General features: G+C 49.3%; 3 protein-coding genes across 3 annotated transcripts; 2 read left to right on the top strand and 1 right to left on the bottom strand.

The window, feature by feature from the left end:
- Positions 1–50: 50 nt before the first annotated feature.
- On the bottom strand, positions 51–1,813 carry TREMEDRAFT_73017 (uncharacterized protein; the record flags this gene model as incomplete). The annotated part of the gene is made up of 3 exons (XM_007002131.1): positions 51–1,259; positions 1,306–1,596; positions 1,648–1,813. 3 exons carry the CDS (start codon positions 1,811–1,813, stop codon positions 313–315), a joined length of 1,404 nt encoding a protein of 467 aa, XP_007002193.1. The 3' UTR covers positions 51–312.
- Positions 1,814–7,716: 5,903 nt separating this feature from the next.
- TREMEDRAFT_59380 (uncharacterized protein) lies at positions 7,717–10,344 on the top strand (the record flags this gene model as incomplete). Its single annotated transcript, XM_007001573.1, has 6 exons — positions 7,717–7,797; positions 8,156–8,227; positions 8,362–8,561; positions 8,935–9,016; positions 9,293–9,670; positions 9,928–10,344. 6 exons carry the CDS (start codon positions 7,717–7,719, stop codon positions 10,342–10,344), a joined length of 1,230 nt encoding a protein of 409 aa, XP_007001635.1.
- Positions 10,345–10,958: 614 nt separating this feature from the next.
- On the top strand, positions 10,959–11,821 carry TREMEDRAFT_59379 (uncharacterized protein; the record flags this gene model as incomplete). The annotated part of the gene is made up of 2 exons (XM_007001572.1): positions 10,959–11,680; positions 11,776–11,821. 2 exons carry the CDS (start codon positions 10,959–10,961, stop codon positions 11,819–11,821), a joined length of 768 nt encoding a protein of 255 aa, XP_007001634.1.
- Between the last annotated feature and the right edge of the window lie 411 nt (positions 11,822–12,232).

The raw sequence follows: 12,232 nt of genomic DNA, 5'->3' as shown, positions 1-12,232 counted from the left end.
GAACTTGAAACACCCGAGGCCGATGAGCAATCTGCAAGACGGACATGAAACCAAATTGAAAAGTGTTCATCGGACAATGCATTCCTATTGACGACCCAGTCGCCTCAACATATCACACTACTACCATATATATTGCCTACAACAGGAAGTCCTAGAACGGTGCGAGTCAACAGCATGGACTCTACTTTACAACCAAGATCCGTGTATCTCTCCACTGACGTTCTCCTCCATTTATTTCTGATTTTTTACACATTATACTTCTTTTCCTCGCGTTCCATCAGACCTGCAGATAGCTCGCAGGTTCCGAACGATTCACGATGCCGCCACACCTCGACTTGGGTTCATTGAAACTACATGACTGTGTTTTCTCAATAAACGTAATTTCGACGTCCATTGTGGCGAACTTGTCGAACCCTTCGAATTTGACAACACGTCGTGTCCCTCTGGAGGAGTGCTACCAGTTTCTCCCATGCTGATAAAGATATGTCCAGGTTTACGAGAGTAGGAAGCCTGACGAATGAAAGGAGGTGCTTGAACGGTGATCCTCCCCGATGTAGAGACGAGCATGCTGGAATCCGGAGGAGTAGTAGCTGTCGATGTTGTCGCGTCTGAAACTGCTGACACTTCCGAACACTGAGAATCGATAGATCCTCTACGAGCGAGACCTGGTGTTGGGGCGAGTTGAAGACCAGACAAGGCGTATTCGGACGGAGAGAGAGAAGTTGTTCTTCGGATAGACGAGGGAGAGGGGGAGGACTCGTCATCGGAGAAAACATCAGGATGTTCAGTGATACTTTTACGCTTGAGTGAACCAGATTCCGTCCGTGATGGTCGAGTGGCAGGGATGTACAAAGGTGGACGAGGTGATCGAGTGGTAGACCCCAACTTTGGTTGTAGCTCCGCTGGAGATACGGGAGAAGGAAGAGATGTTTTGCTGGCCACGGGACGAGTGGTCCGTTGAGGAAGGGGAGGGGCAGCGGGGGCGACGACAGGGACAGAAGGAGTTACGACAGCTGGTTTGGATGAAGAAGTGAGGATCTCGTTGAAAGTTTTCAAATGACGTTGAAGCTCTCGGTCGGTAACGGTGAGTTGGTAGTCGAGCAAGTATAACAATTGCTTTTCCATAAGATTGACTTCTGATAAGGAGAAGTATTTCGCATATCTTTGCCAATGGAAGTTCTTGGGAGAAGAGTCGTTCAGATATTTGGCTGCGCAGATGAGAACGGCGAGGAAAACACGATGACGGGTACACTTCATTCCTGATCTCATCAGCAACTGGACGAAGGACAAAAGAAAAAAACTCACCGGTAGCGACTGTTGGTAACTTTGTGCGCAAACGCTCTAGATAAAGAAGGGTGACGGAAAGAGTAGGCATTTGAACGTTGGACTGAATGACTAGACCTCTTATGAAAGTTGGCAAATCCGGAAGGTGATCGGCAATATCACCTTCTGACGTTTTGACTGATTCCCACCAATGACATCTTTGACCATTGGCGTCGTGCCAAGAACGTTTTGGTGAAGGAGGCGGTGTGGCATAAGCTTGATCGGTTGGCGGTGCTATCCTAATGACCTCGCAAGTTCTATGGGCGACATAGTCTGAAGAGTTAGCATTGAGAATCTTGTTTTGAGATGAGTGAATGAACTTACCGATGAATTCTGGAGAAACTTTGGTACGAAGAGAATCCACCATGAATCTTGAATGTGTTGAGAGACGACATAAAGAAGCTGGATGAATAGGATCCCTACGAACGTTTTGAGAGGTAGTGGTAGAGGATGAGGATGAAGAGGAAGAGGAAGCTATGGAAGTCGCCATTTTCGTTTTAGAATGGAATGGATGGAATGTATGTCAAAGATGACAAAAGGACGAATGTTTTATAAAATGAGTGTGTATATGTATTTTTTTGAATCCCGTGTTAATCTAACAAGATATTAAAACAACGGGTTCGAAAAGTCGGAAGGGATCCTGACGTTCGAAGATGTAGAAGAAAAAAAGTGTTGGTAAAACGAAAGAAAGAAGGGAGAAGAAGTACGAATGTGAGAAGTTGTGAAAGATGAAAGAGGGTTGTTAAAAAGTCTTTCTTGTACGATCGATGATCGTAACAAGCCAGTGAATCCGGTATGGATTCAGGTTGTGTTGCCGTTGAAACGATCGGATCACAAGATTGTAATGACGATAGAAGATTTGGTTGTCTTACTCAAATATGGTAAGAAATGTTGCGATTATACGTTGTTTGTGATTATGGTTCGAATGGTTGACTCTCGAGTTGGACGAGTTTGGTTTGGTCTAGGATTTGTTACAAAGTATTTATAAACGGATTTGTGTAAAGAATACGGATGGTGGATGATAAAAGGTCGATAGGTTTGATTGAGAGATTTAAGGAGATATGAGGTTTAGATGGAGAAAGAGAAAAGATGAACGTATGTGGAGCTGTTCGTTATATGAAAGACATGAGTGGAGTTAAAAGATGGCTGTAGATCGAAGCTTTTCGTAGGAATAGGAACGTAAAGAAAAGGTAGGTCAGTAAATTTACGAATTTCAAAGAAGATCATCCTCTGTTCTTTCAGCTTTAATGGGATGATTGAAACTCTACCACAAGATTAACTGATAGGCAGCCGGCTGCAATAGGCAACTATCCCTATTTCTAAACTCTCTTTTGACAATTCTGTCTCTCCGGAACCCTGATACGATCTGCACCATCAACATTTAACCCCTCTCCCCTCTGTAGATCCGCCAATTCTACTACTCAGTGAGACAAGAAAGAGAAATAGGAGGAAAGTGGAGAAAGAACGAGCACGATTTTTGGTCTCATTAGACTTTCGAGATGGCCGAATCCGGTAATTTTCTTTACAGCCATCAACACTGATGAAATGGCTCATCCTTCGGTTTCAGCCCACGCGAGAGATATGATTATTCTCCGAGAGCCGAGAGCCGATCCCCATGGGGGGTTAGAAAGAGGAGAAAGGTCAAGGATGAACCGAAAAGGGGAACTTTACCGGTAACTATAAAGTTTATTCGAAGGATTCGTGCCATTCCAGATCTTTCAAGCCACCAAAGATATCCATACATCTTTTGTTCGGAAATGTTGACGGGTTTCCCTGTGCTCACTTCTCTCCATCCTCTCCTCCCGCCCCCTCTTGTCGGGACGTTGATCATCGGCCTCTCCGCCTCAGATCTCTCAGATTGGTGGTGATGTTTTGCCCAGCTATCAGCGATCAGGGATTAGAAACAAACGTCGATCTCCGGATTAACCTCAACCAGGTACCCGTCTCCTCTTCAATCATCAATCTCCCAAAGCTTCCTCTCTTATTATGCAGGGGGAACAACAGAAGATCTAGGCTTGAGAAAGAGAGGGTTCGAAACATGACTCATATTTATACAGGGTAGAACACTCACATGGAGAACCGTACCTTGTCAACCGGGATTGAAGATAGACGCGGAAGGATCACTAGTTAGAGGTGTGAAAATACCGGGATGTAAGATGAATGTCCTTGTGATGTACCTTCCTTCCCTTGTGCGAGAAATCATCAGGGGGCCGAAGAGGACCTATCAATTGTGTTGAGAGGTCGACGGATGGTCACTGATCACTGAGTACTCACCAGAGTGCGTACTCTTACTCCACATCGGCCGTTGGCCGTTGGAAATTGGGGTACGGGATCATCAAGTCAAGAACGTCATGATAGATGTTCGGTCAAACCGATGCAGGAAACCGACATGAAGTAACCTAGTAATCTACTAACATGGAGGTTCATCCTTAAACAATAACTACGAGTTGAAATCTATGTCGGGTATCGGATACTTGATGGACAATCCTTCCCCACACGTACCATGCTGCTAGCTGCTGCTAGATGCTAGACTGAATTTGTTTTGATATCGTCGAGATGACCCCATGCACTGATCCACAAGCAGACCATAACGAGTGCATAGTCTCACCACTATAAGCCCACTTAAGATACTCTTGATTCCTGTTACATAGATAGACCCAGAAGCACCATTCCAGATGTATGCACAGATGATTCGATTCGACTTTCTTTTTCACAAACTGTGGACCTCCCTTACTCTTGCTCCTTCCGGTTCCTCCGCCCTAATTCCTCTTGCGTTTTCCTCTGAGAACAAACATCCTCAACATCTTTGCACCAATACACCTCCCCAAGATCCCAAGCCTTTTCGGTGAGCGATGAAATTGACAATTTCACTCGGCGGACTGAGGATCATCATCGGTAGTCTCGACATTCGCAGCGATATCGACTTCCATAGCTTCCTCCTCGGGCTCGCTGGTGTTCCCTTCGATCGGTGTTGAATGTGATTCCATGGGAACAGGGGGTTGGGCCTCTTCTATGACAGGAGTGGTATCTGTGGGTAAAACAGGTTCGGCCGAGGTGTTGGCATTTCCCAATTGAACGGCGTTATCGATGGGCAATTCGTCGATAACGGGAGGAAGACCAGCAGGAGGTAAGTTGGCAATGTCTTCCGTAGGTATACCTGAGGGAGTTGAGACATCTTTGTCGTCGACAACGGGCTCGAGGATACTTTGAGGAACTGCCAAATGTCCTTCGGCAACGACTGCCACTTCAGGTGCCGGCGCCTCAACTCCTTGGTCAGCCGAGTATTGGATTTCGACCGTCTCAGCCACAGCTTCTTTCAGTGTCGGAGCAACAGACGTGTCTGGCTCCTCGTCCAACTCGTCCGCCGCCAACACTGCCGATTCCGCTACGATAGGTTTGGACACTTCCACATTCACCAGAGGATGTGGTTCTTCTTGATCAGGATCGTGGGTGTCCATGAAATTTTGAAGCGCATCCCAATGTCCATGCTCTTGTCCCGCTTGTTCTGCCAATCCTGAGAGATCTAAGGCTAACGGATCGTGGAAACCATCAAATTCATCGATCTCGATGCTTTCGAAAGGATGTGATCCATCACCATGAGGCACTTCTTCGTCTGAGTCGTGGTGAAAGCCAGCGAGGGTAGGTTCGACTTGATGTAATGCTTGTCGAGCGGTGGGGGACTCTTGTTTCGGTTCTTCGCGAATGGACTTGAGGTCGATAGTGACCGGTGACGAGACGTGAGGCAAAAGTGGTCGATCGGGAACATCTTCACCTCTGGCTCGAGCGGCAGCATCATCTTCATAGATCTTTCGAGCCGCTTCGTACTCTTGCTTGTCCTTCTCGGCCTGTTGCAGGAAAGGCTGAAGAGTCAGCTCAATTCTCAGAATGAGAATGTGAAAATTCACCTTTTTCTCCTCATCTGACAAACTCCGCCATCGCTCCGCCGCCAACACACTCTGCTTCGTTGTTTCCTGCTCCTCACCCCATACCTTGGCTCGCAATGCACTATCTTCCCGAATACCCTTCAGGAAGAGGAAGTAAGCGCTGAGAGGCTTCTTTGGCGCGTTGGGATCCTTCAAATTACCCTTCCGCGACTTCCCCTCTTTCCTCTGCTGAGCTCGGAAAGCATTCTCCACCCTGATATCCTCCGGCGTGAGGGTTGCTTGCCATGCCGCGAGGTCTTTGGCATATTGCTCCTTGCTCTCCTGCACCTTCTGGGCGTAGTATGCTTTCTGCTCCTGATCCAGCTGAGCATAAGCGGCTCCAGCGTCTTTGGCGATTTGGGCTACGTTCAGTTTAGCATGTTGAGGGGTTCCTCCAGGGGAGTGACCAGTCGTAGCCGCCGCTTTCGCTTTGTTCAACTCGTCGGTAAAGAACAGTTGCCAGGCGGACTGAGCCTGTCGAGGAGGATGTAGGTGAGATTTGGCAGGAGGCTTCGGAGTTGGTTTCTCCTCCTCCTTTTTCCCCTTCTTCTTTTTCATGTCTTTCTTCTCATCACCTTCCTCTTCTGTTCCAGACTCCGCATGCCGCTTTCCTAACACTTGCTCGCCCTCCACCTTCTCTGGCTTTTCTTTCTTCTCCTTTTTGGTCTTCTTCCCACCGGCGGGAACATTCCCAATGACGGGACTGCTGCTTGACTGGTGAGGTGCGATCGTTTGCAGCTGAGCTTGCTGCTGAGCAGGTGGATAGAAATTCTGCGGCCATTGTTGTTGCTGCCACGAGTATTGACCGCCAGCAGGCACTTGACCATGTTGCATTTGATGAGGAGGAATCGACTGGGGCATTTGATGGGCATACTGCCATTGCTGGGGCATCGCATTAGAGGGGTTGATACCTTGCACGGGTGCACGCTGCTGTTGTTGCTGCTGCCACTGATCCGAAGAAGTGCGAGCCGAGTTGGGATCGTGCTGCCAAGAGTATGAATAGTCATATGTGGCAGAAGTTGGCGTACGATGAGGATGACTTGTATCGCTCATCGTAGCATTGTGACTCATCGTGGGCGTGGTGGTAGAGGCAGACCCGGCTTGGGAAGGCCGACCAGTCTGAGGAGTAGGGTAATATTGTCCAGAATACTGCTGATTTTGATTGTAGTATCCTTGATAACCGCTGTAAGGACGAGCAGTCTGAGGTTGGTTTTGACTCGAGATCTGGTGATGGGTGGCTTGAGGAGGTGCCGACGTCGACTGGTAAGGAGACTGAGTCGGCAAATGCGAGCTTTCGGTGGCGGACGAAGGCTGAGCGGTATAATACCGAGACGAGGGAGAGGGATTACCGACGGAGGCAGAGGCGTTGGTAGGTGGAGTGGCAGGTTTGACAGTGCCAGGACCTGATGTTTTCCGAGAACCAGAAGCAGCGGTGGTGGGAGTATAGCCAGTGAGACTGCGCTGTCAGTTGAAACTCCGCATTTGTTGAACTCACCTATTGCTCGAATACGGATAACCTCCTCCACCACTGGCATATCCACCTTGATATGAAGCGTAACTCTCCTGTCCACCGTACATGTGGGCGTCATCCCTGCGTTGCTCCCCGCTCACACCCTGTCCCGAGGCATCGGGAGCAGCGTAAGGGCGGGGATTCGATGAATTTCGTTGATGTGCGGCATACATGCCTGGAAGATTTGGCTGTGACGCGTCCATGGGGAGCATCAGAGCCAATGTCAATTGATTTAGAGGGGTAATGTCGGCGATGCGACAACGGAAGGGGTGATAGAGGGTAGTGGATGACAAGGCGACGTAAGGAAGGGGAAGAGGAGGAGGAGAGCGTCAGCATGATACCTAGCGGTGTTGGAAGAAATGTCGGAGAGAAGGCGAGCGGTGTAGAGAAAGGAAGGAGTTGTTCAAACTCACCGTCGTCGGTGCCCAATTGGGACCGCTTCCGCTTGGATGAGACGTGGCGTTCTGCATAAGAGTAGGAGTGGGGGGCTGTGAAAGTCAGCATGATGGCAAGCGAAGATGATCCTGTGGAATGAACCAAGGCGAGAAGGATCTCTCATTTGAGTGAAGCCCAAGATATGAGTGTGACACGTCGTCCTTCGGAAGTGGAGGTGTTTATATGTGTAAAGATCAAGAGATAACCACGCGAGAGGAATGCGTACGGGCTGTGGACGAGATAAAGACTAACCCTAATCACGAGGCTGGAGATGCAAGTGTGTCGAGGCGTTAGGCGAAGGCGCAGAACACGGTGTTGATGACCTCCCTTTGGGGAAAGAGGTGGGGTGCGGGATTAAACCACGATAGACGTCGTCAAGCAATCAAGGCTGAAACGCGGCGAGAGTGGAAAGAATAATCTAGGTACGAGAACGTGAGCCAGGGAAGAGAGGAGGAGGAGGGGGGGGGGGGTGGATGGACCGAGGGTGTGACGGATGGTGAGAGGGATGGACGAGCGACGGGCGGAATGAACGCAAGAGTGCCTTTGGTCGATGGGATTGATCGACCTTGGTCCAGGGCTTTACCTAGATGGGCTACGGCAGTTGCAGTCAAGAGGTAGCAAGAGCCAAGGACGGTGATCACGTCAGGAGACTGACAAGTGGGGAGCAGTAGGGGGCCAAGGGAGTACCGGGAGAGGAGATGCAAGTTTTAGCGTTGTGCGAATCAAGTGATGGACTACGAGGAGGCGCAATCGGTGAGAGGGACCGGGAGCTACGGAATACGAATCACGGGTGACACCCACTTGGAGAAGGAGTAAGAGGGAAGAGGAGCACGAGTGATTGCGTGGGTCAAGTCAGGGGGGAACAGAGGAATGAGGCCAGAGCGAAAAGAACGGTCGGGAACGGGTGGCGACTACTGTGAGAAGAGAGAGAGAGCGAAAGATCGTGGTGCCGTGCTGCCGAAAGGGAGGTATCAAGGGCGGGCGTAAGGGCGAGCACGATCCGATCTTGAACTGTTCCAGTAAGCCCGATAGGGATGTGAGTTTGGGATGATACGATGTGGCACGGGGAGAGGAGAAAACGTGGAGAGAGGGAGAGAGGGGAAAGAAGAGCGAGCAGCCGATGACACTCAGTTTTCGCCTCTTTGTTAATTGTCACTTGAAAAGCCAAAGGCCCCCTCTCATGCCGGCACGAGGCCCGACCCCCGGGCTAAGTCTGATTTGATTGGCTGGTTCGCCGCTGCACAGTCGGTAATACCGGATGCGGAAGTTTGTGGCGGCTGGTCCAAATCGGCGTTTTCAGCGGCATCTTTCACGTGGCGGAACTCATGTGGCACATTTGTGGCAGGTCCGATGTACACCGATGTACCGATGTAGAGCTCGAAGCAATGGCCGTTGGCTGGGAGAAGTGATTGCCAATTCTGTGAATCTTGATTTCCAGCTTTTCCCTCAAGATTCTTACTTGTGCACTTAGGCGTAGCTTTGCTAGGCGTCGAGAAGCAAACTTAGTCTAGCATCCTGCAGGCTTCACTGCTTCAGAACGCGTCCAAGAACGGGCCGTGGTTCTAAGAGGGGGATCGGATAAGCGGAGGAATGCTTTGCTTCCGTTCCCTCACGCCTCCACTTCTCGTCTCCAGCCCGACAGGACCTCGCTCAACAACAGCATACAAGCTTCTATCAGCATCTGAGAGATGGACCCTACAATGTATGTGGATTTATCTTCTACTCGATTAAGCTGACACGCAGATTGGTCCAGTGGACGTGTACCGTTCCACCCCCTACACAGCTGGTCGATATCGTACATGCTCGTATTCTTGAGTTGTACACGGTGGGTTTCATTCCCCCCTTTCTTGTCCCTTGGTCATTCTACCTGCCATATCTATTCTCGATCCATCTAGTCGCCCATTGTCAAATCTGATCACATGTAGTCAAACATGCCATGAATATGGTCTCTTGACGAGTGAGTGTATCAGTGTAGTGTGCATACACGATAACGAGGCTCGTAGACCCCGATAAAGAACTCTGACATCTCTCACGGACAATGTGGTCAAACTTTCAATACTTCTCATTGATGATTCCTGGTATATGAAAGACTGACGAACAGCCACAATTGACTCCACTCAAATCATCCACCCAAATCCGTACCTTTCGCGCATCCTTCCCACCTTCCGGTCCTCGACTGTTGTCAGTCATAACCCACGTCAATCCATCCCAACCTCACTCTCAAGCTCTAGCGACAAAAGACGACACTGCATACCTTTTCTTAGACTTGAAACCTCCCACGACCAAGAATCGAGTTGTTGATGACGCAGGAACTTTCATCCCTGGCGAAACGGGCTCAGAGGCGGAAAGACATGGTGTGGATCAGAAAGAGGAAGCGAGATATAGGGTGTTGGCCGTCAGACCAGCAGAGAATGTTGGACCGATATTGAATAATGTAATGAGTGGATTTGTTTTGGGTTTGTCTAAGGCTGCCCGGCAGGTATGTTGTTATGTTCTTAAGTTTCGACATACTCGACCTCCTTATATATCATGCCCACAGTCTCTTTCGTCCTCGTTCATTTCAAATCCTTATCCGCCAAGACAGTCCCAGATTTAATCGATCATGGGATGTTCTCATACTTGCCGAGATACTCCCTCCTCCTCGAAACCTTCTTGAACACAGTGGGATAGTAATCAGCACACCCACTGATGGTGGTTTGGGTAAATGAGAATTGTGAACATATAAGCTCATAACAGGCCGCTCGAACAACACAAGAATCAGTCCGACCCACCCCATTGCCAGGAACGACTCTCCTCCTTCCCGTTCTCATATTCCCATCTCTTTCCTCTTCACATCCCTCAATCTCCCTCACGATCTATACCGTCCCCAAACAACCTCCTACGTTACTCCTCGAAGCCCACTGGTCTGACTGTCCCGATCAGGCAATGGCCAAGGCGGTGCTGCACGATTTCATTGACAGCCTGTTGCCACCCGAAGGACAGAGACAGACTTGGGTCTGGGCCATGGAAGACGAGAGTGGGGATGGGAAGGTGGGAAAGGGTGTGGGTGGGGAGATGAAGAAGCGTGTGAGTGGGAAAGATGGAGATCTTGAAAGGAGACGATGGGTGGTGGGGAGGATAGGACGATGTTTGCGCGAGTCTGAGGTGGTCTGAGTCTTGAGAGTCTAAAACGCCTTCCATCGTGGCTTCTCACCATTGGGTATCTGTCGATGTGAGTATTCTCTTCTTCCAGAATGAATGCCCCGGATGTACACGTCACCGCAAAGGTACCCCCTTTGTCCTGCACTGCTTATCACTCTCACACCTGACATTATCAGAAAGACATATTCTCCCATGACATGAACAGAGACTCCTTGCTCTCGTGCTTTCTTACTGACCACTCGCCTTTTTATCGTTGTTTCCCAACTTGACTTGTCTTCATGGCCAAACGTGTTGCTTTTCTCTGCTGATCCGGTTAGATTGGTTGCGCCACTTCGATGGTCATCGATCATAGGACCGTTTCGTGACTCGAAGCATCAGGCGCTCGGGATGATGTCTGTGTAATCTTCTCACGGTTGCCATGACATCACTGATTATTCAACCACTAGTGTATCGCTTTGGTTCTCATGTCCCTCCGCTTGTCCGGATGTCCGGGTGTCCGGATCAGACCTCTCCCAAACCCCCAAACACAGGTATAAAATCACTGGACTACCTTGCATCTTCTCCTAACTATCGACTTACAACATTTGCCATCATCAGACCCAACAATATCTATTCTTTACCTGACCATGTCTGATGTGCATGTCTCTGATCCAAACACAATTCCTTCAGAGGACCATGTTGACGACCCTCTTCTCACTATTGAGAATGTGACAGAATGGCGCGCAACGGCCGACGTCTTCGATGCCTTCTTCACCAGGCAAATCGCGTCAATCTACTGTCACGTTACCGCGGACCGTGGCATTCCCTTGCCAGATCGTGACACAGGAGCCGTAGATGGTTGGGAGGCCGTGAAAACAGAGGCGGATGAATTGCGAAATTGCTGGCTTCGGACGTGGTATGAAAGTGAAGAATTGGGGTTTGGGAAAGAAAATCCTTCTCGGCCCCAGGAACTTGCGGCTGCAATTACAGCCTTGAGGCAAGCAGCAATCCGGAACCATGATGCCATGGAAGAAATCTACTCTAGTCTCGAGCGCTATGTACACGGGACAGATTCTTTAGCAGCGGATGAGTTTTCCACTGCATTCCACCAATATGTGAAGGACGGTTATGACCCTGTCTCAACTCTGAATTCATTGTCATTCACCGACAAGACTGCTGCTTCCCTTCTCCAAAGTATCTCTGACTGTCACTCCAGACTAGAAGACTTCCGGGAGGCTGTGAGGTTGACAGTGGTGCGTGAAGGGCTCGTGCAAGCTGATTCAAGCTTGACAACAGTCTCCTTGAATGAGGATCCTTGGAGCAAATTGAATCAAACAGCCTGTGAAGTCGAACATGAGTATTGGAAGATGTGTGTGGAGTGGGTCAAGGTTGCTGCCAATGCATATAAGACAAAGAATGAGAAATTACTTTCTGACTGGGCAGCTTATCATGCTGACGCGTCAGGACTGAGACGCTTTTGTTATCCTGGAACAGAAGAGTGGTTGGATAGACGCAATAACCAATTCAACAAGATGATCAAGAGGGTGTGGACAGAGTCTCAGGAAACAGACATGATTCTCTGAGATCACCTGGCATATGATAGGAGAGGAGAGAGGAATGCATGATGTGAGATAATGGACAATATCAATGCCTTGCTGCCACAATTGTCGTTTGTTCTCCTCTACTGACAGAGGGTTGACAAACCTCGGCTAACTTCGTGTCACGGGCGGGGTCTAATCCCCAATGGGTAGGCAAGGTGACTGAGATGGGGCTGTAACCCAATACTTGTCTCTGGCTTGTAGAGCTTAAGGAGTATACAGAGGGTGACAAGGGACTTAGGGTACTGAGGGAACTGAGAGAACTGCAAGATGTCAGGCTGGATCTGACTGGACTGACAAGTTGAGAATGAGATTCAACATGA

This window comes from Tremella mesenterica (assembly GCF_000271645.1).
Source record: "Tremella mesenterica DSM 1558 unplaced genomic scaffold TREMEscaffold_1, whole genome shotgun sequence".
NCBI lineage: Eukaryota > Fungi > Basidiomycota > Tremellomycetes > Tremellales > Tremellaceae > Tremella > Tremella mesenterica.
Note: the sequence above shows the minus strand (reverse complement) of the source record. Positions and strands in the feature narration are given on the sequence as shown.